Source organism: Acinonyx jubatus, chromosome C2 (genome assembly GCF_027475565.1).
Source record: "Acinonyx jubatus isolate Ajub_Pintada_27869175 chromosome C2, VMU_Ajub_asm_v1.0, whole genome shotgun sequence".
NCBI classification, from domain to species: Eukaryota; Metazoa; Chordata; class Mammalia; order Carnivora; family Felidae; genus Acinonyx; species Acinonyx jubatus.
The window spans coordinates 71,487,652-71,512,868 of NC_069384.1; the positions used below are offsets into that span (position 1 = coordinate 71,487,652).

The 25,217-nt window shown below is 32.7% G+C and overlaps 1 protein-coding gene across 25 annotated transcripts in view; it reads right to left on the minus strand.

The window, feature by feature from the left end:
• The window catches only part of DLG1 (discs large MAGUK scaffold protein 1), a 271,862-nt gene that overhangs the window by 24,438 nt on the left and 222,207 nt on the right, over positions 1-25,217 (minus strand). For 10 of the 25 annotated variants that reach the window (XM_027061130.2, XM_027061129.2, XM_015073778.3 and 7 more), the window contains 8 exons: positions 21,242-21,418; positions 18,434-18,503; positions 14,117-14,216; positions 6,102-6,143; positions 5,364-5,399; positions 3,418-3,468; positions 2,430-2,531; positions 2,016-2,188 (listed from right to left, as the gene is read on the minus strand). In XM_027061130.2, the coding sequence (XP_026916931.1) occupies positions 2,016-2,188; positions 2,430-2,531; positions 3,418-3,468; positions 5,364-5,399; positions 6,102-6,143; positions 14,117-14,216; positions 18,434-18,503; positions 21,242-21,418 (751 nt within the window). Of the gene's footprint in view, positions 1-2,015; positions 2,189-2,429; positions 2,532-3,417; positions 3,469-5,363; positions 5,400-6,101; positions 6,144-13,393; positions 13,428-14,116; positions 14,217-18,433; positions 18,504-21,241; positions 21,419-25,217 lie in introns of all 25 variants that reach the window. The other 15 variants (XM_027061139.2, XM_015073780.3, XM_015073786.3 and 12 more) reach the window with 7 other exon arrangements.

The following is a 25,217-nucleotide window of genomic DNA, read 5'->3' on the forward strand; positions in this document are numbered from 1 at the left end:
TTTCTCTTTCATGTAATAGTTAACAGATAGTTTTAAAATTTCTAGTTGGGTGGGCCTTACTGTTTTTGATTTTCTCATCATTTATAGCTTTACTGCATTGTGATCAGAGCAGAACTGTAATATTCTTACTTTATGGAACTTTCTAATATTTTCTTCTCTACATGGCTTGCAAAAGAAATAGCTTGCTGTGACTTGTTTACTTTTCCGTTTGTCAGTAATTTGAAGTTTGGACATTATCTTTCAGTTAGGGTGAGGATGTGGTTTTTTACATTTTTAAAAAATTTAGAAGAAATATAACATCATGAATAAAGCTAAAGCTATAATTTTCTTCCCTTTCCTCCCAAAGGAAAACCAGTGAATAGCGGCTTATGTATATTCCTGAAATACGTGTGTATGATTCCCATCCATGTTTTTATGTTTACTAAGCATGTATCCATAAAACATATAGGCTGTTTCATGTTATTTTAAAATTTATGTAGATAGTATCATACTGTATGTCTTCTTTGCAACTTCACAGTCATCATTATGTTTTGAGATTTATTAATGTAGTTACACCTCACTAGTGAATATTCTAGTTTATTCACTCGAGCTGTTGTATCCCACTGCATAAATAAGTTAACTATCCATTTCCCTTTTTTTTAATTATTAAAAAAATTTTTTATGCTTATTTATTTTTGAGAGAGAGAGCGAGAGCAAGCAGGGAGGGGCAGAGAGAGGGGGAGACACAAAATCTGAAGTAGGCTTCAGGCTCTGAGCTGTCAGCACAAAGCCCAACACGGAGCTTAAACTCACAGACTGTGAGATCATGACCTGAGTCAAAGTCAGACGCTTAACCTAGTGAGCCACCCAGGCACCTCACCATTTCCCTTTGTTGATTCCAATTTTTCACTATTATAAAGAGCTATGAACATTCTTATACATAATCATCATAAGTAAATTTCTACTTAGATACCAAGAAGTATATTTTTGAGTCACAGGGTACAAGCATTTATTTAGGTATTGCCAAACTCTTCTCAAAAGAAGTTCTGTTAATTTATAACCCACTAAAAATATCTAGGATTTCTATTTTCCCAAATTCTTGGCATCACTGGACATTTCCATTTAAAAAATTTTAAAAACTAATCAGAGTTAACCAAGCCTCTTATAAAAAAGAGTAGTATTTACAGATGGAAAACTGAGATGCTGAATTACTGCTTTATGTTTTACAGGTATTCCATTACCGAGTCTTAAACCACTAATTTTAAAGGTATAAAATAATTTCTTGATGTTTACTTTCTAGGTCCAAATAGTAATTTGAGCATAGCAGTTTGTCTGGAATACACGGTTTTGGGTTTACCATAAAACTGCTTTAACTCAATGTTAATATATCATCAGACTACATCATCATCTGAAGGATGCTCTCAGAAAATCTGTTGCTGTTACAGAGCTGCTGAGCATTTTTTAAACTGTTGTTAATTAAATATGACTATTCGGGAGACATTTTTATTTCGTCTTAGTACAAGAACAACTATACTTAAACATCTGGTTCATTGTTATTAATGAACATTGCTAGTCTTAGTTCTTTAATTATGCTAGGCGTTTGGAAAGCTATTGGAAAGGTCTATGTATAGCAAATGTATAGGACCTTATAAGAACAAACTCCCTTCTTAGATTCATGTTACCATTTCTGTCCTCATTTTCTTTGTTGATCTTCCTTACCTACTTTATGTATTTTTCTAAGTCATCTAAAATTAAGTATTTAGTTGAATTCATAATATTAAAATGATCAATGCTACAATATTTAGCCTATACTTTTTCAAAAATATGAATTAAAAGTTTCTATCCCATCATTCTTTTATACTGTCAAAGGCACATGTGATTAGAAACTATATTCTGGAATTGCTCTGGTACGTTTTTTTTAAAAGTTTTTATTTTCAAGTAATCTCTACATCTAACATAGGGCTTGAACTTATAACCCTGAGATCAAGAGTCACCTGCTTTACCGACTGAGCCAGCCAGGTGCCCATGGTGCTTACCTTTTCTGCTACTTCCCGCACAGACTGGACACTTGTTCCATATAGATGGTTATTATACTGGCCAGCTTCAATAAATTTATGCTCCTGGATATCTTTTTCCATCTGCTCTCTTGAAGTCACAAAATGATAATCTCTTCCATCTACCTCATAGTCTCGTTTTGGTCTAGTTGTATCTTCAATAGAAAATAACTTGAAGTGTTTAGTATTAACAAACATAACAAATCTATTTTCTGCTTAAATAATGTTTTGTTAAGTTTAACACAACAGCGATTAATTGAAACTTAAAAAGGGACAATGATATGGAGGAATAACGGATAACTTAGTATAAACCATTAAAAATGGTAATGTTTGCTTTTATGACACATGGTGACAAAATGTTAAGAATAATTAAGAATATTTATGTGGCTTACTTACGAGGAACACATGATCCAAATTTGTCAGGAAATTCAGAGATCAAGTCATCATTTATCCTGTCTTTCATAGGTCCCAATATGATCACTGGTCGAGTATAATTAACTGTAAAGATAAACTGCATGTTAAAAGGAATAAACACTCAACAAACATCAATGTATTTCACCAGAGAATAAAAATATCTTTAAATGTTATAAAGAATATTTTTTTCTTTCTCCATCAATGATGCTTAACTTGCTAGTTTATACACTTTTCAGATCTTAAACTTAAGTTAATCTCCCATTAGAAGTCATAAACTTGGCAATTCAACCAAGTTAAATTCAGAATTTAGCAGATAGTGTTTCTCTACAATGCTAGTATCATCTCATTACAAATGAGAAAACACCAGTTTAGTGTTTACTGATCCTTTCTGAAGTAGGAATTGTTAGGAAACAGATCAAAGAAGGGCAAAAAAGAAACTGGGTGTAAGAAGTGATATAATTACAGGAGTGATCTAGAAAGATGATTTAATAGAAGTGGATTATACCTTACACTGGATTGTAAAGGATTATGCTAAAAGCAGGGAGATTGATAGGATCAGAATTATGGTAGGAGGGATGAAAAGAAGGTTATAAATAAGGAAGATAATGAGAGAAGGATAAATAGGACCTAGAAACTGACTGGACAAGGGAGATGAAAACAGAGAAAGATCAAAGATGTTTACAAAATTTTGAACAAGGGTCACTGAAGGACAGTGACACTATCATAAACACTGGAAAGAAGCTGCTTAGAAAATAAAATAGCAATATAAAACAGCTAATACAAAATGACTAAATTCTAACACTGTAAACTAAACCACACTTCACAAGATACATATAGCAAATTTCTATATTTATAGAAAAAAATATAGCAAAATTCTAATAAACATTATTTTGAGGTGTAAGTTAGACCTATTTTCCAAAGTAAGAAGTATATTTTTCTATTAGATTATAAATCAACAGACTTCACAAACCTTCTTGTTGATTCACTGGCTCATAAGATAAGACATATTCTTCTTGACCACCTATTAGAAAGTTAAAATACAGATGAGAAAATCTATTAAGATAACTAATGCTAACTTAATTCGTCATACATAACATATAAATTACTGGCACTTTCCTGAGAAAACAGCAAAGATGTACTTTGTGAATTATTTCCGGCAAGATTTAGTAAAAAAAAAAAAAAAAAAAAAAAAAAAAAGTGGCAAATTATAAAGTCATAAGTTTGATAAATGTAAAAACAAAATATAAATGTGCTATTTAACAACTACTTTTCTGTTATTCTGTGTTTTAAACTATCATAAGATCTATTTAAAATCTTATTTGTGATGTCAAGCATGTGACATTAATTTTTATTCAGAAGCTGAGAACTAATAAGTCTCTTAAAGATTAACTTTTTAAAGAACAGTTCTACATATATGCATATTTATGCAATTTACTGCTATTAAGAATATGTTGTTCTTTTGGTCCCACCAGATACAATATTTAACAGGATATATTTATTTTTTATAATTATGATTATAATAAAAAATTTAATATAAAGGTAAAACTATAGTCACTATTTTACTGGTAAAAAAAATTCACTAATTGTTCTAATAATTCATTTATTCAATTAAAAATAATAACATTTATGGGGAACCTGGGTGGCTCAGTCAGTTAAGCATCTGACTTTGGCTCAGGTCATGACCTTGCGGTTTTTGGGTTCGAGCCCTGCGTCAGGCTCTGTGCTGAAAGCTCGAAGCCTGGAAACTGCTTCTGATTCTGTGCCTCCTTCTTTCTGCCCCTCCCCCACTCATGCTTGTGTGTGTCTCTCTCTCTCTCTCAGAAATAAACATTAAAAAAATGAAAAAATAATATATATGTAACATTTAAAGTGAGTTTAGTAGTGCCTGTGTGGCTCAGCTGGTTGAGTGTCCCAACTCTTGATTTTGGATCAGGTCATCATCCTGGGGTTGTGAGATCAAGCTCCATGTCTGGCTCCACGCTCTGTGTGGAGATGCTTAAGATGCCCTCCCTTTCTCTCCCTGCCCCTCTCCCATGCTATAATTAAAAAAAAAAAAAAAAAAAAAAAAAAAAAAGAAAGGAAAAACAATATTAAAACAAAAAAAAAATGAGTTTAAAAAAGCTTTAGATAAGGGTACTCCCTTCTACTACTAGATGGGATGCTGCTCAATTCATGAATTGCTTAATAAAGCCAATTAAAAAAAAAAGTCTACAAATTATATCTTCACTCAGCAAAATGAACTAAAGAGAGAGTTAAAAATTCCTGGGATTCTTAACACACACACACACACACACACACACACACACACACACACACACGTATAGAAAACAAACTAGGAAGGACTGTTACTTCAAGCAGTTCAATAAAAACAATCAATGTTGTATAATATATTTGAGGATATTCCCCTTGATTATCAAGATTCTATAGCAACCTTTTCATTAAATTTGTCACTGGTTTATATCACATGTATGCAGCTGTAGAGCTTTTAAATTCATATACTGGCTTTAAAAGTATATTTCACTGCTTTAAAAGTGTATTTCACTGTTTTATTTATTATCATAATGTATAAAATACATACTTACAAGCTGCTTTTTAAAGTACTGTAAAACATGGTTTATATATTAGCAAAAACATGCAATTTGAATATTCCACACCTAACAATTCATGCAAATGGTGAAACAGACAGTATATACTTTCATTACCTCTTTTTAGACTAGAAAGCTACTCAACTGCTCTATGGTGAGTTCTATTACACATTAATAAAACACTAATAAGAAATCACATTCCCATACCAAAAAAAAGAAAATTGTTATGTAACTATTATGCAAAAAATAACAACCAATGAAATGAATGAGGGTTAAAAGTATATATTGTCAACATGAAAAAATATCAGAGACTGATATTAACAGGATGGACCTTTTGAGCAGCCATACTCATCTGTAATCAAGATTACTTTCACATTAGACAGCAGTAAAAAAAAAAAAAGTTAGAAAAGCAATTTTAATTTTTACGGTACCACAACTGATAAATTCATGCACTCCCCCTGTTACTCCCATGCCCAAATCTGTTAAAAAAACTTCACATGCTTGCATAGTTCACTTAACAATATAATACCAAGAATGTAACACAGTACACCAAAAAGAAATCAGTATTATTGTTTGAGCAACTGTTGAAAAATTTTCCTTCATCGTGTATGTTCACCAGACGCTGGTAATAAATAAACAACCCAGAACAGTTAACCCAGAACTGGTGACAAAGAATAAAAAAGGACATAAAGCTAACAAAAATTTAGCATTACTTAAAAACATTTTAATGCTCATATTAAAAACAAAATTACTAAAGAAAATGGCAAAATAGAAGTTTATCCCTCATTTAACCAGATTTTTTTCTTGTAAAAGATACATACATATAAGTGTACTGTGTATACAAATAGTACTGTTTGTAAAAAGGATTTTAGAATTTTATAAATTTTTGGAAATTAGCTGTTGTACATATAGGACTTTATTTCTGAAGTACAGACTTTTACTTGGCTCTCCCTGATTTTAAAATATTACGCATCTGATTTTGTTTTTAGAACACATCACTAAGGCAATAACTCCCAAAGGGTATGTATTACTTGTGATTACAAAAGAACAAGTAACTTAAAACACTTACGGTAACTACTTTCACTATCGCTGGCATTAGAAGTTATATGCTCTGAAATTGCAGGACAATGGAAAAAAATAAAGAAAAGTGTCATGAGTTTAAAAAAAGCAAATTATCAAGATAAACACAAGATGACATTACAAAATATTGCAATATAAATCACATACTCAATTTTTAAAAGTCATTTTTGATTTTCCTTGAAAATTTTGTTTTTTTTCAAATAAATATGAATTAGGAAGGAAAAAAAACCCTGTAATTAAGGAAAATGCTCCATTTTTGTACAACACAGATTACAAACAAAATCTATGACAAATATCAAGTAGAATATGACAAAGAGGGCAAAGTGATCCTAGTCCAAATGTAGACACAGAACCCAAAAAGAGAAGAGACAAGTTGTATTTGACCAAACAGATGGCCATTTTAATGAAGGAATGTCTTAAAAAAGAAATGATCTTGCTTTTAGTTCAGCTTCTTTCTTGTTCCTGTAGAGAAATGAAAATCCATGTTTTTGAGATCATATAAAGCATTTTAGATGTCATAGATTCAGATGCCTCGAAAAAAAGTCAAATGGAAGGGAATTCTAGAAAGTAGGCTTGTATTTTAAAATAGACTAGTGTTTCTGAGAAATGCGGTTTTGATAAAACTGACAATGGCTGCTTTGCAATCAAAAGATAAAGCAAATACACCTACTCGCAAATTGCCTGGCCTCTCCTTGAAAGTGACCTCATTTCATAATTTGATTGTTCAGTAAACACCAGGCACTCTTCCCATGCAAATGTAATTCTGAATGTTCTCTAAGTATCTCCCGTGAATAAAAAAAAAGTAATTTTATGTATAAAATTAAAAAACAAAATTTTCCACAGGAGAGAGGGAAATCTAAATTTCTTATGTGACGCAAGGGAAAACATTTTTAAAGGATAAGAAAAGAGCTGGAAGAGAAATATCTGCTGTATCATACCACATAAAATCAAGATGCACTACTGAAAAGTTCAGAGAATGGTAGAATTTAAGACTTCAAATAAGATAACATTTCTTGAACTACTGTCACATTGAAAATTACGTCTGTTATTCTAACCTGCAAAGACAAGGTATAATACAATGTTGTGTTAGTTTCAGGTACAAGGACATAACTTCCTTCTTATTATATATATTTTAAATACAGCAGGACATTAAAAATTATAAGTAAAATCAAATAATATATGACAAGCATATGTAAAATGTTTTTTAAAAGTTTATATTTAAAAATTCCTTCTCTTGTAATACAAATCAAAACCACACTGAGATACCACCTCACACCAGTCAGAGTGGCTAAAATTAACAACTCAGGAAACAATAGATGCTGGCAAGTATGTGGAGAAATGGGAACCCTCTTGCACTGCTGGTGGCAATGCAAACTGGTGCAGCTGCTCTGGAAAGCAGTGTGGAGGTTCCTCAAAAAATTAAACATAGAACTACCCTATGACCCAGCAAGAGCACTACTAGAAATTTATTCAAAGGATACAGGACTGCTGATTCACAGGGGCACATGTACCCCCATGTCTACAGCAGCGCTTTCAACAATAACCAAATTATGGAAAGACCCTAAATGACCATCAACTGATGAATGGATAAAGATGATGTGGTTTATATATACAGTGGACTACTGCTTGGCAATGAGAAAGAACGAAATCATGCCATTTGCAGCAAAGTGGATCAAACTGGAAGGTGTCATGCTGAGTGAAATGAGTCAGCCAGAGAAAGATATCATATGTTTTCACTCATATGTGGATCCTGACAAACTTAACAGAAGACCATGGGAGAAAGGAAGGGGAAAAAATAGTTACAAACAGTGAGGGAGGGAGGCAAACTGTAAGAGACTCTTAAATACAGAGAACAAATTGAGAGTTGACCAGAGAGTGGGGGGAGGGGAGAGGGGAAAATGGGTGATGGGCACTGAGTAGGGCACTTGTTGGAATGAGCATCGGGTGTCGTATGTAAGCGATGAACCATGGGAATCTACCCCCAAAACCAAGAGCACACTTTACACGCTGTATGTTAGCCAATTTGACAATAAATTATATTAAAAAAAATTTCTTTCCTTGTTACCACATGTACTTCAAAACAATCATTTTAAATTGTATAACATTCTATTGAACTGATAAATCCTAATTTACCTTACTACTTATTACTTAGACATTTTAGTTTGCTTTAAGCTGTTTTCCATCAACATCAATAATTATTTTTACCTCTTGTCCTATTTCCTTAAATTCATTCCCAGAGTAGGAATGACACATTAAAAAAATCTTAAATTTATATTAGAATTGGTATTACACTCTACAATCTCTAATACGTAAAAGAAAGAAACATTAGTTACTGCAATGGAGTGAGCGAAAGATAGTAAGTAGGAGTAAAGAAGAAACAAAATTAAACATGAGTCTGACAATTATAGAAGTTGGGTAAATGAATACTTACAGGGTTAATTTTACTATTCTTCTATTATTGAATATATTTGACATGTTATATAGCAAAAAGTTAAAGTTACTACATATCTCTTTTCTGTCTTTTCTGGGGATTTCTCCTACTCATCTCAAATTCTCTAAGATTACCAATAGCCGTTAGGCAATGAAATTCTTCAAGTTCTTTCAAGTATCCTTTTATGTAACTCTACAATAAAATCTTGCTGTTCAAAGCATGGCTCGTGGAATAGCACCATCATCACTGCTTGAGAATTTATTAGAAAGGTAAAATGCTTTCTTCCTGATAACTAAAACTAGCATGCATATATATATATATATATATATATTTTAGTTTTTATTTATTTTTGAGAGAGAGAGACAGAGAGACAGAGTGCAAGTAGGGGAGGAACAGAAAGAGAGGTAGACAAAGAATCTGAAGCAGGCTCTGGGCTCTAAGTTGTTAGCACAGAGCCCGACGCACGAGCCGCAAGTTTATGACCTGAGCTGAATCAGATGCTTAACTGACTGAGCCACCCAGGTGCCCCTAAAAATTGTATTTTTAAAGGAACTTCATCACAAAAAGGTACTCAAATGTCCAATAAACATATGAAAAGGTGTCCAAGTTTATTACTTATCAAGGAAATGCAAAATAAGCCACAATGGATATCCCTACCATACATCAGAATGGCTAAAATGAAAAAAAAAGATATGCCAAACACACAGAAGATATGTAGCAACTAGAACTCATACACTACTGGGGGTGGCAAAATTGGTACAGCCACTATGGAAAACTACTTGCAGTACCTACCAAAGCTGAACAGATGTATGTATCTGTGACCCACCAATTCCTTTCCCAGGTATTTCCCCATCAGAAAGATATATATGTGTTGACCAACAGACATGTACAATATTGTTCAAAGCAACACTATTCCAAATAGCCCTAACTATATGTTTATTTACAAATTTGAGACAATAGAGGTGCCCCAGTGGCTCAGTTGGTTAAGTGTATGACTTCAGTTCAGGTTATGATCTCTTGGTTAGTGACTCTGAGCCCTGCATTGGGATCTCTGCTGTCAGCACGAAGCCTACTTTGGATCCTCTGTCTCCCCCCCCCACCCCATCCCTTCCTTGCTTGCGATCCCTTTCTCTCAAAAATACATAAACATTAAAAAAAACCTGAGATGATATATGTAGTTTCACATTTTACTTTTTTCATTCACATTATGAACATTTCCCCATGTCATATGTTTTAATATGATTTTCAATGGCTATACAATATTACAAAGTATAGACAATCATACTTCATTAACCACTTCCCAAATGTAAGACATTTTAGGATGGTTTCAAAAATTTTTTGACTGTAGTTTCTGAATAAAATTAAAATAAAGATCCTGATGTATAAACCTTTATCACCATCTCTGATTACATCTTTAGGATAAATTCCTTGAAGAGGAATTAGTAGGTCAAAAGATATGCTTTTTCAAATACACATAATTATAACATATTGAAAATACTCATTCCCCGGAACTCTACCACTGGGTTTTTCTTTAAAAGAAATGTCTGTCAAGAAGATGGGTAAAAACTGTCATTTTGGATGCTTATTTCACTTGTTATTGTTTTAGCATTCTTCTCACGTCCCTTGTTCAGTTACCTAATGAAGAGAGAATCTATTTCTTAGTGATCTGTCAGAAATGTGTAGTGCAAAGATATGATCCCTTTGCCATACATGGTATAAATATATTCTTCTTCAAGTTTTAATTTTGATTTTGATGTTTGATGACCACAGCCATTTCAAATCTCCCTAAATCCAGTCTCACCTTTCTAAACAGACATCTTTTCCCGAGAATGTATCATATATGTCTTTTCTCTTTGCTCTAACTACTACACATCATCCATCTCAAGCAATACTCCCATTCTTACACTTATACTTTACACAAATAAAAGTAATTCTGGTTTTGGCATCTAAGAGCTCTGCACAACTTTGCTGAAATGAGTCTTTGAGATGAGAAGAAAGGCTTCCCATTACGTATCTCTTTCCTATGTGCCTGAGTTTTTGAGGCGTTCTACAAAATGGAAAGCTATAAAAATTGACCTTCATTTAAAAGGTACAAACCTTGTCTGAAACTGCATCATGATTTCACTTCTGAGCACCTTATACAGCCCCTCCTGAACTTATTTCCTTTTAGTATCTGTTAAAGGAATCTTACTTTTTTCTTTCTGACCTTTTCCAAAGTTGCCTTCTTAAAGCATACAAGCTGCACACATTTCTATTTCTAGCTTTTCACAAGCTATGATGATTTACTTGCATTCTCTCAGACTTCCATCATATTCTACTTAGTTCTGTTAGTCAAAATTAGGATTAGAAAGGCAAATTCTCTCATTGTTTCCTGTACTGTCAACAGGGCAAATCAATAATTTGATTCCCTTCTTTGTAAAATCATTTGAAGTTTATGTCTATGAAAAGTATTCTAGGTTATCACTTTTTTCTTTTTCTTCTTCAATTAAATACATTATTTTTCACAGGTTATGTAAAATTACATGTAGATGTACATCTTTCTCGATATTCAGTGTTATTCCACATTTCTTCAATGGGTTTGTTTCTCTGAAATAATTTATGCCTTTTGTCCTCAGTCCCTTCATGAATCCTATTCCAACAAGTCCTGAATACCTATAGAGGTCACATTTATTTCTTCATACTAAAACCTCACAGGATTTTGCTTAAGTTTATTTCCTGTAGCCGGAACTTTAGAATACAGATTACTGAGGCTACAAATAACGTCTCTGACCACGCTTTTCCCAGAATTTTCTGTTGTGTAATAATGGGGACCTTGTTAACTGCTAGTCATCTATTTCATGTGGTAACTGCCATCATATTGAGGTTTAGAATTTTACTCGTATTTTCCTGTCTCCCTCAGTTTTTTCCAAATAAAATCTTCTAGATTTGCTCATCAAGTTACCAGATGAATAAATTATTTTAGTTTCTGTGAAATGAAGCACAAAACCTATTATTCAAGGGAATCTTAAGTTGCCATCCGGAAAATTAAACCCTTTTAGAAATGACATTGTCTCATAATCAGTTACTGTTTTTCATTTATTTCTCTTCTCAAGTCCCAAACATCAAAATGAGAGATGGAAATAAGATGTGGTGAAGGTGTAATTATCATCCATCATAACAGTTTCAATATGGGAAACAAATTCATTTAGTTCCTTTTCAAGGAGTTTTCCACAGGTCTCTGATGATTCAACAGATATTAAAAAATCTGTGGATCCTTACGCTGATTCATACCATCTCTAAAATATATCACTCTCAAATTCTATAGCATTAAGAATCTATGGAAATACTTTCCAGTTTTAAAGATTTTTACTGATTATATTCTCCAAAGGTAAAAGATTTAAAAAGGGTGCCACTAGCGATAGTAAATTTGTGGCTCTTGACAAATCCTACAAAGGCACAGGCAAAAATAACATACTGTGTCTGTATAGAAACAATTACACATAAAGCATACTGCCTTCAATCTAATACAAACCTTTAATCGTTAAGGTTGAAATAAAAGTTGAGTACTTTCACTTCAGATTAAGATTGCAGTATAAAGTTAGCATAAATCAGGGAAAAAACCTTCTACGAAATATAATGTTTATTAATGTAGATCTTAGAAAGTTAAAAGATGTTGGTTATATCCTTAATGACCAATGAGTTACAAAGAAATAAGTCTTCAAAATGCTTAATAATCCAAGTTGAAAGAACTATCTAGGAAACTTTAGCTCAAAATATTACCTCTATGAGTCACTGTCACCTAAAGTAACTTAGTAATATTTGGTAAACGTTCATATTTAATCAATTTGAGAACACCTAAATTTAAAATTTTGTTTGCTAAAAAATGCCTTGTTTCATCCATTGGCTCCGATATTTACTGAATGACTCCTATATATCAGACTCTCTACCAAGTTTTATATGAAAATTAAATACTAGTTAGAAAATTAAATAAGAACAACACAACAAAAACCAAAAACACCAACGTCTTGGTTAAAGGAAAAATAAAGGATAATATTTCTTGTAATTCTTTTCATAACTTATAATCTCCTTTAAAAACAGATGTGGGGCACCTGAGTGGCTCAGTCAGTTAAGCATCTGACTTCAGCTTGGGTCATGATCTCACGGTTCGTGAGTTCGAGCCCCACATCAGGCTCTGTGCTGACAGCTCAGAGCCTGGAGCCTGCTTCAGATTCTGTGTCTCCCTCTCACTCTGCCCCTCCCCTGCTCATGCTCTATCTCTCTCTCTCTCTCTCAAAAGTAAATAAACATTAAAAAAAAACAAAAACAAAAACACAGTTGTAAGCTCCTCCCCCCCCCCCCCCATAGACTGCTACTTCAACTTGAGGTACACATTCTTCTCTATTAAGATCCACTGTATTTTATAGTCTCACATTATAGCAATGCTCTTCTAACACAGAAACAAAGTGATTTTAACTTGTTTTAACAGAAAAACCAGGTGGATATAAAACTGCAAGGAAGATTATTTTCTACATTCTAATGAGGGCAGGTAGTATTATTTTCAAAAGCTTAAAAGTCTTTTATTAAAAAAAAAGAACCTAGAAGAAGTAATCACTGTGAAAATTACAAAAGGAAAATGTAGTTATGAGCAGTTTTTCAAATGACATATGAAAAATGGAGCATTAGAAAAACAAAAAGTATGTATTATAGAAGTAAAAATCCCAAGCACATTAACATGAAAAGTCTAAAAGCAATCTAAATCATATACCTCCTCATGCCAGAAAGGCACTACCATGAATCTCAAAATGTATCTGAAAAAGGTAGATCTGTAGACGGAGGTTAAAAATTAACTTGGGAGTATTTTGATCACTTACTCAGGCCTTTTGATCCCATGTCGTCAGGGATCTCCTGTAGAGAGTAGTTCCCAGAGAGCAAGCAATAAAAAGATAATCAAAGAAAATAGTTGTCAGTAATGCATAAAATTGGTGCTACAATAAGAGACAGTTCCAAGACCATTACAGGTGCACATATTTTAGAGCATTTTTGTAGATTTCTGAAAGTTTGAAATAAGCTAGCAGCTGAATGTAACCTACTAAAGGAATGGAAGTTCTAGCTTAGAGACTGATTAGGGTAGAGAAGCAAAATTTGAAATCATTTCTTGATATTTTAAAAGTAAAATTCAGATTGTCTACATATAATGAAGATGTAGGATAAAATGGAACAATTCCAGAAGATCTATTACCAAAGACTGTCAATGTTATACCTAGAAATCAGTAAGCAGATTCTCAGGTATCCATAGTTTTTCTCTAAAATATTCTTTAAAGTATACTGTTTCTTCCAAGAACCCTTACATCAAATGATTCTATTGTAAACACATAACTTAAAAAAAATATTTACTTTAAATTATGAATTCCTAAGGTACCAGAAAAAGTTAAGATTGGTATAGAAGTTAATTTATGTCTGTTAAGATTGCCCCTGGTTAAGACAATTAGTAACCTGTTGCAGCTCTTGAAACTGTCTCCATGGTAACAACCAACTGCAGGGCAGTAGGTCCCTCTACATTTATTTTCAGTTGACCACTGGATCCACATACTTACGGTCAGCATCACTTGTTTCCTGCTCACTCTGGTCCTTGTTCTTGTAGAAGGGGAATTTTCGGGAAAAGAGGTTCTTTTTACGCTTGTCATTGAATGACTGCTGAAGAAGAGAAGGAGGGGCAAAACAAAGGGATGTCTACTATCTGTGTGTACAAAGGCCCAGCCTAGCAGCTCTGTGGAAGCTGACTCTTGTGACCACAGTGTGCAGTTTGTATATGAATTTTACTTTAATCACAAATAAAGTGAATTTTTAATTTTGTATTAACTCCTCTAATTCTAATGTTTCACAACTGAAAATACTGAAAAATTTACAGTGTAATTCAATAATACCTAAAAATACTGAATAAGTGCTACTTGATAAAAAAAGGGAAGAGTAATTCAGATTAGTTACTACTACAGTATGACCCAAATTAACATATGTTCTTATCAATCCATATTTTTCTAGATTTCCAGGCATGAGGTGCTCTATAGCAAAAGTAATTTTAGATTGTTACTCTAGCTATTCAAATATTTTTTATGCAGTAGTAATCTTCCTTTCCCTTTGGTTTGAGCATATTTTCCCCCTCCCCCTTTTTGTGGCTCCAATGAACTAAGAAAAAGTCACTATTAAAAAAAGAACCAAAACAAGTGATAAGGTTGCTAGTGCTGAATACTTAAAAACAATTAATCTTTTTTTTTGGAAGAGAAAAAGAGATAACTGAGTGTTTATGGTATGATTCAGAAATGAGAAGAAAACTAAGAGGGGTCCATCAACCACGCAGAATGCAGCAAAAGATTTACTGATGCTATCTAACCAAAAAAGAAGAATCAGAACTTTCCTGGTCAACTCGAATGCCATCATAACTGATTTATTTGTCTTTAAGCTCTACTATATTTATCTATTTTTAAAAGTATATATAAATAAACTAGAACCATATTTAATTAATTGGCACCATATCCTGAATAGAGGATAAAAAGCTTGGTGCCTATATAAAAGCCAAAAAGGCAATTAAGATTCTAATAGTTTTGGGGAACCTGGGTGGCTCAATTCATTAAGCATCCAACTTTGGCTCAGGTCATGATCTCACGGTTAGAGCCCCGCATCAGGTTCTCTGCTTTCAGTGCAGAGCCTGCTTTAGATCCTCTGCACCGCCACCCACCCCCCCACACCAACCGTCTGTCTGTCCCTCCCCAACTCATGCTCCCTCTTTCTTTCAAAAATAAACATTAAAAAAAGAAGATTCTAATAGTTTAAAAGAAAAGATTCTAATAGTTTATACAGAACTACAATGGAAGAGTTGCACAGTTGATTTGATGTCCCTTATTGCACAGATGTTGGAAATAGGTTTTTTTCCCTTCTTCAATGTCCCCACTTGTGCCTTCAGATTTAAAGCCATGTAGCATAAAGATGATGCTATTAAAGAGGAATAATTTCTTTTGTAATTTCTGTCACAGACATCCACGTCTTGAAGGACATGGCCTCACCTACCAATGACACTACTACTTTTTTTTTTTTTTTGCTACTTTTTTGAAGCAGGAATGATATAAAGGATGGAAATCTTGTTCCGACTTTTCTTGATTCAATCCATGTCTTAAAAATGCTATCATTATTTTGAAGTATATCCACACCAGGCAGTATGTTTTAGCATGCCTGTATTTTTTAAGCATGTGATGCTAGGTAATTAAGATACTGAGGTAGATTAAAGTAATTATTGCGCAAATTCTATTGCTTGAAAGAATTTATTTTGTTAGAAATCTTAATGGAAAGATTCAACTTTCATTTGTACCTTTTCATATCAATGATTCAAGATTAATAAACTCATAGTTCATTAGTTCAACAGTCTTAATTTCAATCCTAAAAATCGAAGGCTCTGATAACTCTAAGCAGAATTTAAAAATTAAGTTGATGAGAGCAATTCTGTCAAGAAATAAGGGCTTTTATTTTATAAACTGTCAAGTAGCATTATTTAAATAAAAATATTTTCTTGAATCCAAAATTTTAAGAAAAGAAAAATAGAAGAAAAGTTATGTTTCAATAGAGAAAAATTCATGGTAATCTAATTTAGGGAAGGACTAAATCTTTTGTTCATGACAATCACTGAATCTAGTAATAATTTTTATGGTATCCCATAAAACTGATATGTTTTTAATAAAAGGTATTTATTTGTCCCTCTTACTGCATATATAGTGGTCAGAGTCAGTTTCACAGCAAACAACCAAAAGAAACATGAAGTTTAAAATGTTTTGATTTTTGGTATCTTTGCAGTTAGCCAAAATGAGATATCATAAAGATATCATAATAGAGAACAGAAAGAAATGCTGTTAGTTAAGAAAAGAATTAATTGTACTACATTTAACATCCTCCAGGTGAAGAATTTATTAAAAGTGAAAATAGCACAAAGCAAAGAAGACAAATATATGTAGGGAAAACATAAAACTGAAGAAACATACTACCTCCAGTTTCTCTACATTTTCAATACAAAATACTGTTTAATTACTTATTGTTATTTATGCTACACTGCAGGAAAGACAGAGTGTAATATAGGAACTGATAAAATATCACAAATTCATGATATATATATTAAATACATAATTTCTATATGTGGTATTGCCAAAATAGCTAAATGAATGTTAAAAATGTTAATGAGAAACTGAAATGTTATAAGTCTGTAGTGGAAATAAGTCCATAAACCACCATTTAAGGAAAGGAAAAGAACTTAGAATGGGAAATGGTATTACGGAAAGGAATGCAGTTCTGTATCAATGGCAAGCGTATTTTTACCCCACTCAGTATCATGCATACTTTTGGTGCTGTGTTAGAACACAGTGACTGTGTATAAAGTTGGTTACAGTCAACAAACAAGAATAAGATTTAAATATGTCGTTAATTCAGTTAACTTCTTACAGTATGAAAGAAAAGTTACAACATGCAACCTCTTTTTCAATACATTGACAGGGTATTTTACTAAGTTATTTTTAAAGACATATATAAAATAAGCACAAAAAGCAAATCCTGAGCATTTACTTGGGATTTTTTTCTTCTCCCAAATTTCTATTTTACATATTGCTTCAGATCACACTATGTAATTTTTTATTTTCTGAAAGCTACCATTTTAAACTAATTTATCATTTCTAAAATAACTGAATACATTATATAATTTACTTAGATTTAATTTCTTTGATCAAGGATATTTATCTTAAAGGCTTTAAGTTTATGTGCTTAGTTTTATCAGAGAAGCACAAATGACAGGGTTAATTAAAATTTGTTGAGTTAACTTCCCACATTCATTTGAGATATGATCAAAAGATGATAAAACTTGTGTTAGATCAAAAAAGAAAAAAACCCAAACACAAAACATTCCTATGAATAGTATTTCAAGACAACATATATGTTCAGCTTATTTCTTTAGGCTTATTGCTACCATATTCTGTTGTAGTAATTACATACATAGTACAGGACAAAGCCTATAATAGCTCCTTCATCTATGGGCATCCATTATATTTAAGCAGAATTTAACAATGAAAACAAAAACACGTTTAAAATTATATATGAAAGAGTTTACAAGTATTTCTTGACCATCTATAATTCCCCCTCTTGACTGTCTCTTTATTTCCTCAAAATAAAAATTCATATTGATTCAAATATTTAAAGCATGGGTTTTCCTTAATAAATTATATTAGGCACAAAGAAGGGCAATAAAAAATTTCCACAAATTAACTTACAAAAACCTGTAAACTTACATTATGACCTAGTTAATAATATTTTGGGGCATATTTTCTCAGAACATGTATTATTAAATTAGCTGCATGATTAATACTGATGATACAAGTTTCTAACTGGACATCTGAATGAAGGCTGAATTTATTTCACTTGTATAAATAACCTCACCAAAGTATATTAAGAATATATGAAATGAGGGGTCCCTGGATGACTTAGTCCCACTCTTAATTTTGGCTCAGGTCATGATCTCACAGTTCGTGAGTTTGAGGCCCGCACTGGCCTCTGTGCTGATGGTGCAGAGCCTGCCTGGGATTCTTTCTCTCTGTCCCTCTCTGCCCCTCCCCCTTCTCACGTGTGCTCTCTCTCTCTCAAAATAAATAACTTAATTGAAAAATGTCTGTAAAATGGCTGCTTTAATTTAATAAATTAAATTACTTCAGTAATATTTAAATTACTTCAGTATCTACTATGCGAAAGCACCACAGCAACACCTGTTGATGGTTAACTCTTACAGCAAAATCCTTCTAATTTTAATAATGTATTTCCAGCAAGAATTAAGAAAATACCTACTATCCTCAATTACTAATATCTAGAAATATGAAATTTCATATACTCACCCCTTTATCTCCTCTTGTTTTAGAATTAAATTTCACTGTTTTTAACCGGGCTCGTTCTTTCTTCTCAACTCTGTCAAAGTATAGAATGCTATTTTTAAAGTATACTGAAATATCTAAGGGCCTAACTAGAAATCATTAAAACTGATACTTTAATATAGGGCATTTTTATATTCTAAAGTCTTCAGAAGTCATCTAGGTTTGCATCCCAAAATTAATTATAATTTCTAAAATGAAATACACGGCTCATTTTATTATGAAACAAAACCACTTGTGAAGTATCAAAATACAGTACCTGTGTACTTATAAATGTACTCAATTCCATAATTATATTAAAATTATTATGAGGAACCACTTCTGAATTGAGCAATTTGCCAGATTTTGGTTTTTTTGTTATTGTTTAAATATTAGCTTAGCACGGGGCATACACATATGCCAAAAATTAAGCATAAGACAGTGAACAAATAAGGCAAAATGTTAACAACTGGTAAAAGTAGGTGAAGGATATGTGGATTTCTTGTACTATTGTTTCTTGTACTATTCTTCCTCTTGTTACTTATTTTTCTGTAGCTCTGACATTTTTATAAAAAAATGGGAAATACAAAAATTAAATTTAGCTCCAGTGATATACCTGTGTAAATATAGAAAGAAACCAATTACAGTATACAAAAACTTTAAAGTATCTTTGGAAGGAGATACAAAGACTTGGTAATCTCAGTTATCCTTAGTTATCCCTCTACAGGTGAAATTGGTGCCAAGGGAACAAGCTTAAGATAAGGAAGCCTGTACAGCTTTTAGATCTTATGAATTCTGAAACTTGTTAAAGTGCCAAGTATTCAAAATAAGCAAGCCAACAAAACTACATCAAAACAAATGTTTCATGTAGATTGTAATACCAATATGAACCTCGCAAAATTTCCTGTAAATTAAGCTTTTATAAATCCTCAATTTCAACATAGATATTACGTTAGTATATAGCAGAAAAACTTACCACAACAGGTTGTGAATATATGTATTTCCTTCATTATCTAGCTATACAGTTTTACCGTGGATAAAGAACCTTAGTAGTCAAGGATTTGAAACTTGTTTTTATTGTGCTAGAACAGTCCATGACATGATTAGAGAGTCCATGAGATGATTAACTAATTTATAATTCTGCCTAGGTACTTACTGAGGGCACTGCAAAACTAACATTTAGTGAGTAAACGTTTACAACTCAAAATGGCTTTGTTTTCACATCATTATCTTGTTCACTAAATAGTTGATTGATTTAAATTGTGCTTAACTGTAAATACTATTCCTGAAAGAAAACTAAGAACTGTAGTAACTACAGTTCCTTGTGCTATTATTAGAAGTACAGAGGTCTAAGAAAGAGATAGTTCTGTTTTAAGAAAACAGAAGTTTTGAATACATTCAAGAACAAAACGGCATAATTAGTTGTGGTTTCATACTATAGCTTATGGAAGAAAAATTATATAAATAAATGAATAAACATAAAAAAACAAAAAAATCCCACAAAATTCAACTTTATGGAATTTTTGTACAAAATAAAAAGAATCTCTTTTCATCAAAGCCAGTGTTTTCTTATTAGTTGCAGGCACACATAAAGCCTATGAGAGATAGGAGGTACCAAAGGATAAGACAATTTTTAGGAACTCTGACTTTGATATTTAAGATGTGAGATTTTTACTGACTCAACAAGGCACAAAGGAAGCATTTCTGAATTTAAAGCAGACTATGTTCTATTCTAGGAGAAAAGTTATGCTGAGGGCTGCATTGCTAAAAGAGGAGTTGCCTCTTTATAAGATCTAGCCAAATAGCTGGAGCTTGCTAAATATATGGATCTAGCATAGAACAGTCATAAATCCCCAAACCACAAATACAAATCTAGGTAATATTTTAATATTCCTACTCTTCAACTTGTACAAGCAGTTATATAAATATATACAGGTAGAGGTTTATAAATAGGTACATGATTTGGCATACTTATCAATTACAGAGGCTCTTAACAAAATAAGTATAAATCCAACTCATTAGAACAGAACAAGTGTATTCCATCATAAGCTTGACCTGAAGTGAATTAACTAGCTACACTAAACACTAATGTCTCTTTACCAATTTTGGCTGGCTGTCTTAAAACTTAAAGAGGCTTTTAGGCAATGATTTGTACAAATCAGATCTCACAAAAAAGCTATTTCGGGGGAATTACGAACTGACAGTTTAATACCATTTCTCACGAAAGTAGGGGTATTCAGCAGCATTTCGTAGACCTTAGAGAGGATTGTCTATACTGGGATCATCCTATCTATGTCTATACTTGACTACTTTTCCAGTAGACAGTAAGTATCAATCATGATAATAAGTGGTTAAAAGCAAAGAGGAAAGACCAGTGAATGTACCAATACTTCTAAATTAATCAAGAAAAAAGATGTGAAGCAAGTAACAAGATAGTTCTAAACATTTCACATTTATTTACACTTCCATTTTTTAAGTCTAAAGGAGGCAATTCATATAATCAAAAATGTAAAGTTTAAGATTCCATCACCACCTACATGAGAAAACTACAAAGGCTTTTAAATCTCTCTCCCTCCAATGGTATAGATACATGGCAAAGTTATTTAAAAACCTTTGGGGGCATCACATTCTTTAATTACTTCACTGGTTACAACATAAGGTGAACAAAATCAAATGATTGTGAAACACAAAATGGAAAACCAAGCATCACCATCTTGGTAAAATAATTTTAAAAATCAACAATTATTTATGTTGCCCTACTTTCAAGTGGTAAGACTGTACCAGACTTATATTTACCTGCGTTTACTGGGAATTACTCCAACTTCATCACTCTCTCCATCTGGGGTAACCTGCCTGGCTTGCCACCATTCATCATCAGAAGCATTAATAACATGGAGGATATCTCCAAATTTGAAGTTCAAGCCCTGACTGGGAAGGCCACTGTCTTTAGTCTTGTCATAATCAAAAAGCGCTCTAGATTAAGAAGAAAAAAAAGTCTATGATTATTTGTCATGATGTTCATTCCAATATTAAATGAACACAGGATTCTGAAAGTGTATATAATCCAGGTAAATAATTAAACAAGATACCATGGTGGGCAAAATAATGCCAAGCTCAAATTTGCACTACATATGGAAGGACAGACAAAAAAAGAAACAGTAAAAGTGACATATGCTAACAGTTTTCTAAAATTAGGTACCACCTTATTTCTTTCAATATTGGATGAGAAATTAAAAAAAAAATGCTTTTAGTGTAATCCACTGGCAACCCATATTGAATTCTAAAATGAAGACAAACCTAGAGAGTTGCTCTAAATTAATAAACAAAAAGTAAATATTAAGAGATACTCTTCTCTTTATTTTGGCTACACATACTTAGGAAAACAAACTCCCTGAAAGATTTGATTCATTAGTTGCGGAGTGTAAGACTAGATTAACAGAGTGACTATTGTGTCAGTTAATTATTCCTTCTATTTGTTCACAGAACTAGAGTAACAGAATTTTCTGAGTCAATAACAATGATGAAAACTAACTATACAGGCCTTTAACAGCTGCTAAATATTTTGGAAAAAATACTGTATTAATATAGTAATTGCACAATGTTAAGAATCTTTTAAAATTTGATAAAAATACTGTGTTCTATTAATATACAATACTTAAATTCTCATCCAAAGTAGTTCTCTCAAAAGTAAAGGAAAGAATCCCAGCAATTACATTTATAATACAATTTATTTATTCTTTAGTTCTAATTTGGCAACTGGAAATTAGGATACAAATCATATTCCTTTCTGTGTTACCCAATTTTTTAAACCTATCTCTCTTTTTAAAAAATTTTTATTTAAATTCCAGTTAGTTAATAAACAATGTAATATTAATTTTGGGTGTATAATATACTCATTCAATACTTCCACACATCACCTGGTGCTCATCACAAGTGCACTCTTTAATCCTCATCACCTATTTAACCCATCTTCTCACACACTTCCCTTCTGGTAACCATTAGTTTGTTCTATATAGTTAAGAGTCTGTTTCTTGGTTTGTCTCTCTCCCTCTTTTCTCCCCATATGTTCATTTGTTTTATTTTGTGAATTCCACATATGAGTGAAATCATATGGCATTTGTCTTTTTCTGACTTATTTCACTTAGAATAATACTTTCTAGCTCCATCCATGCTGTTGCAAAAGGCAAGATTTCATTCATTTTTAATGGCTGAGTAATATTCCAGTGTGTGTGTGTGTGTGTGTGTGTGTGTGTGTGTGTGTGTGTGTGTATACACCACAACTTCATTATCTATTCTTCAGTCAATGGACACTTGGGCTGTTTCCCTAATTTGGCTATTGCAGATAAGGCTGCTATAAAGATGGGTGGGGGGACATTTATTCCTCTGAATTAGTATTTTTGTATTCTTGAGACAAATACCTCGTAGTGCTACTGCTGGATCTTAGGTAGACCTATTCATTATTGCAGATTGGAGGAAGCTTAAATGGGGTGTCTGAAGAGAGGGCTACTGAAATAAGGTTTACTCCACCAGATCCTAGAAATGTTCAGGAAGTAGAAGTGTACAGAATTCAGATAGGCAGAGGTAAGTTACAGCAGTGAAAACAAAAGAACTGGTGAAAACACTTCATATAGCACTTAGAATCTCTAGATCCCTTCTCTTGTTCTCAGACCCAGAAGACAAGAGGTTTAGTTTCTAAAGAAATTGAATTTGGTAAGTTCTGTACTCTGGAACTTGATGGGGAATGTGGTGCTGGGCTAAAGAGATAAAAAGTAATCTGCACACTGAAAATGGAAATTCTAGCAACCTTGTTTATACTGCAGGCAAGAGATTAAGGATTCTTTTCTAGAGATATTTAATGACCCCAAACAATGACCTCGGGTGGGAAAGGGCAACGAACAAAGCCAAGTATTTTATAGTTAAATCCAGCTAGCTTCATTCTCCATAAGAATAGGAAATAAGGATCACTAAATATTTAAAGATCATCTCACACATGAAAAACAAGAAAAGAGGCAAACTAGAAAAAAAAGAAATACAGAGAATGTACAGAATTCAAGAAGCAGAACATTAGAGAAAATGAGAAGATATTAGGTCCATGAAATAAAAAGACGACAAAAAAATGATCAAATAAGAAGAGGCTTTTAGAAAATAAAATAGGATATCATACCTTCCTCCATACCCCAAATACTCTATGAAGAAGGCAAAGTAAAGTCATTTTCAGACATGCTAACACTCAAAAAATGTCCCCCATATACTCTTTTTTCAAGAATTTATTGGAGAATGTGCTTTATTAAAGGAAAGTAAATTGAGAAAGAAAATGTGGCACTGAAAAAAACAGACTCTGACATAGCAGAGTGCTAAAAGGCATAGGACAGGGGCACCTGGTGGCTCAGCTGGTTAAGCATCTGACTCCTGATCTGGCTCAGGCCATGATCTCATGGTTTCCTGAGATCAAGCCCTGTACTGGGCTCTGTGCTGTCAGCAGAGAGCCTACTTGAGATTCATATTCATTCCCTCTCTCTCTCTCTCTCTCTCCCCCTACCCCTTCCTCCCTCCCTCCTCCACTCATGCTTTCTCTCTTTCAAATTAAATAAATAAACTTAAAAAAAAAAAGGAATAGGACAGTGGCAAAGGCAAGTCTCATAAGAGATCTACACAGCAAGTCTATAAAGTAACTAGTCCAGACTGGAACAGAAAGAAAAAATCTGAAGTGTAAGATCATATGTACAACCACATGTTTCTTTAAGTGAAAAACTCTAGAGTCTATTGTAAGATAAAGAAAGATACTTAGTAATAAGTACATGAACAATTAAGCAAATAAAAATGAGATGATTATTATGCCTAGGAAAAATGAAGGGCTGCAGAAGAAAGGAAGGATGGTGTTATAATATACTACTTGAGTAATGACAGATACTATAATAGTCACATGATTAAATGCTATTAATTTTATTAACAGTGATGACACTATGTTTGAGTGATAAAGGATGAAGAGTAGTTTGGTATGAAAGAGAAAGTTATCTACAATGGTAAACTGGAAAACAGCAGTATATGCACATTATTTAGAAATTTGGAGGTAAAGACAAGGGACTTTGCTAAGAAAATGGAGGATGACTGTTTTCAGAGAATGAAATTAGGGATTTTTCGGAGGTGACAGATATTTTTTATTATTATTTTTTACAACGTTTATTTATTTTTCAGAGGAGAGAGACAGAGCACGAGTTGGGGAAGGGCAGAGCGAGAGAGCAAGACACAGAATCTGAACCAGGCTCCAGGTGCTGAGCTGTTAGTACAGAGCCCAACCTGGGGCTCAAACGTGTGAACCGCGAGATCATGACCTGAGCCAAAGGTGGACATTTAACTGACGGAGCCACCTGGAAGCCCCCATTACATTTTTTTGATAGTATATAACTTGCAAAAATAAGGTACTTCTTTAAAAAATAACAAAAAGTAAAGATGACTCATTAAAGGTGCCTGAAACAAATGTAATGTCTTGATTTTTATGCCTTTGTAAGTTTTTAATAAATCACTATTAAAGGCAACACCTAATTATATTAAAATTAGAAAATATAGGCAAGAAGAAGAAAATGAAAAAAGGAGAGTATAAACAAATCTGTTTTTCCTTTTTTCTGTAGATATCAGTATCACATAAAACACTTTGGAACAGAATAATTTAATAAATAAAATTTAATAAATAATGTATAGAAATAATAAATAATAAATCTAAATAAAATTTAATAAATATTACAATAATTAGTGGAAGAAGAGAAAAGTCTGA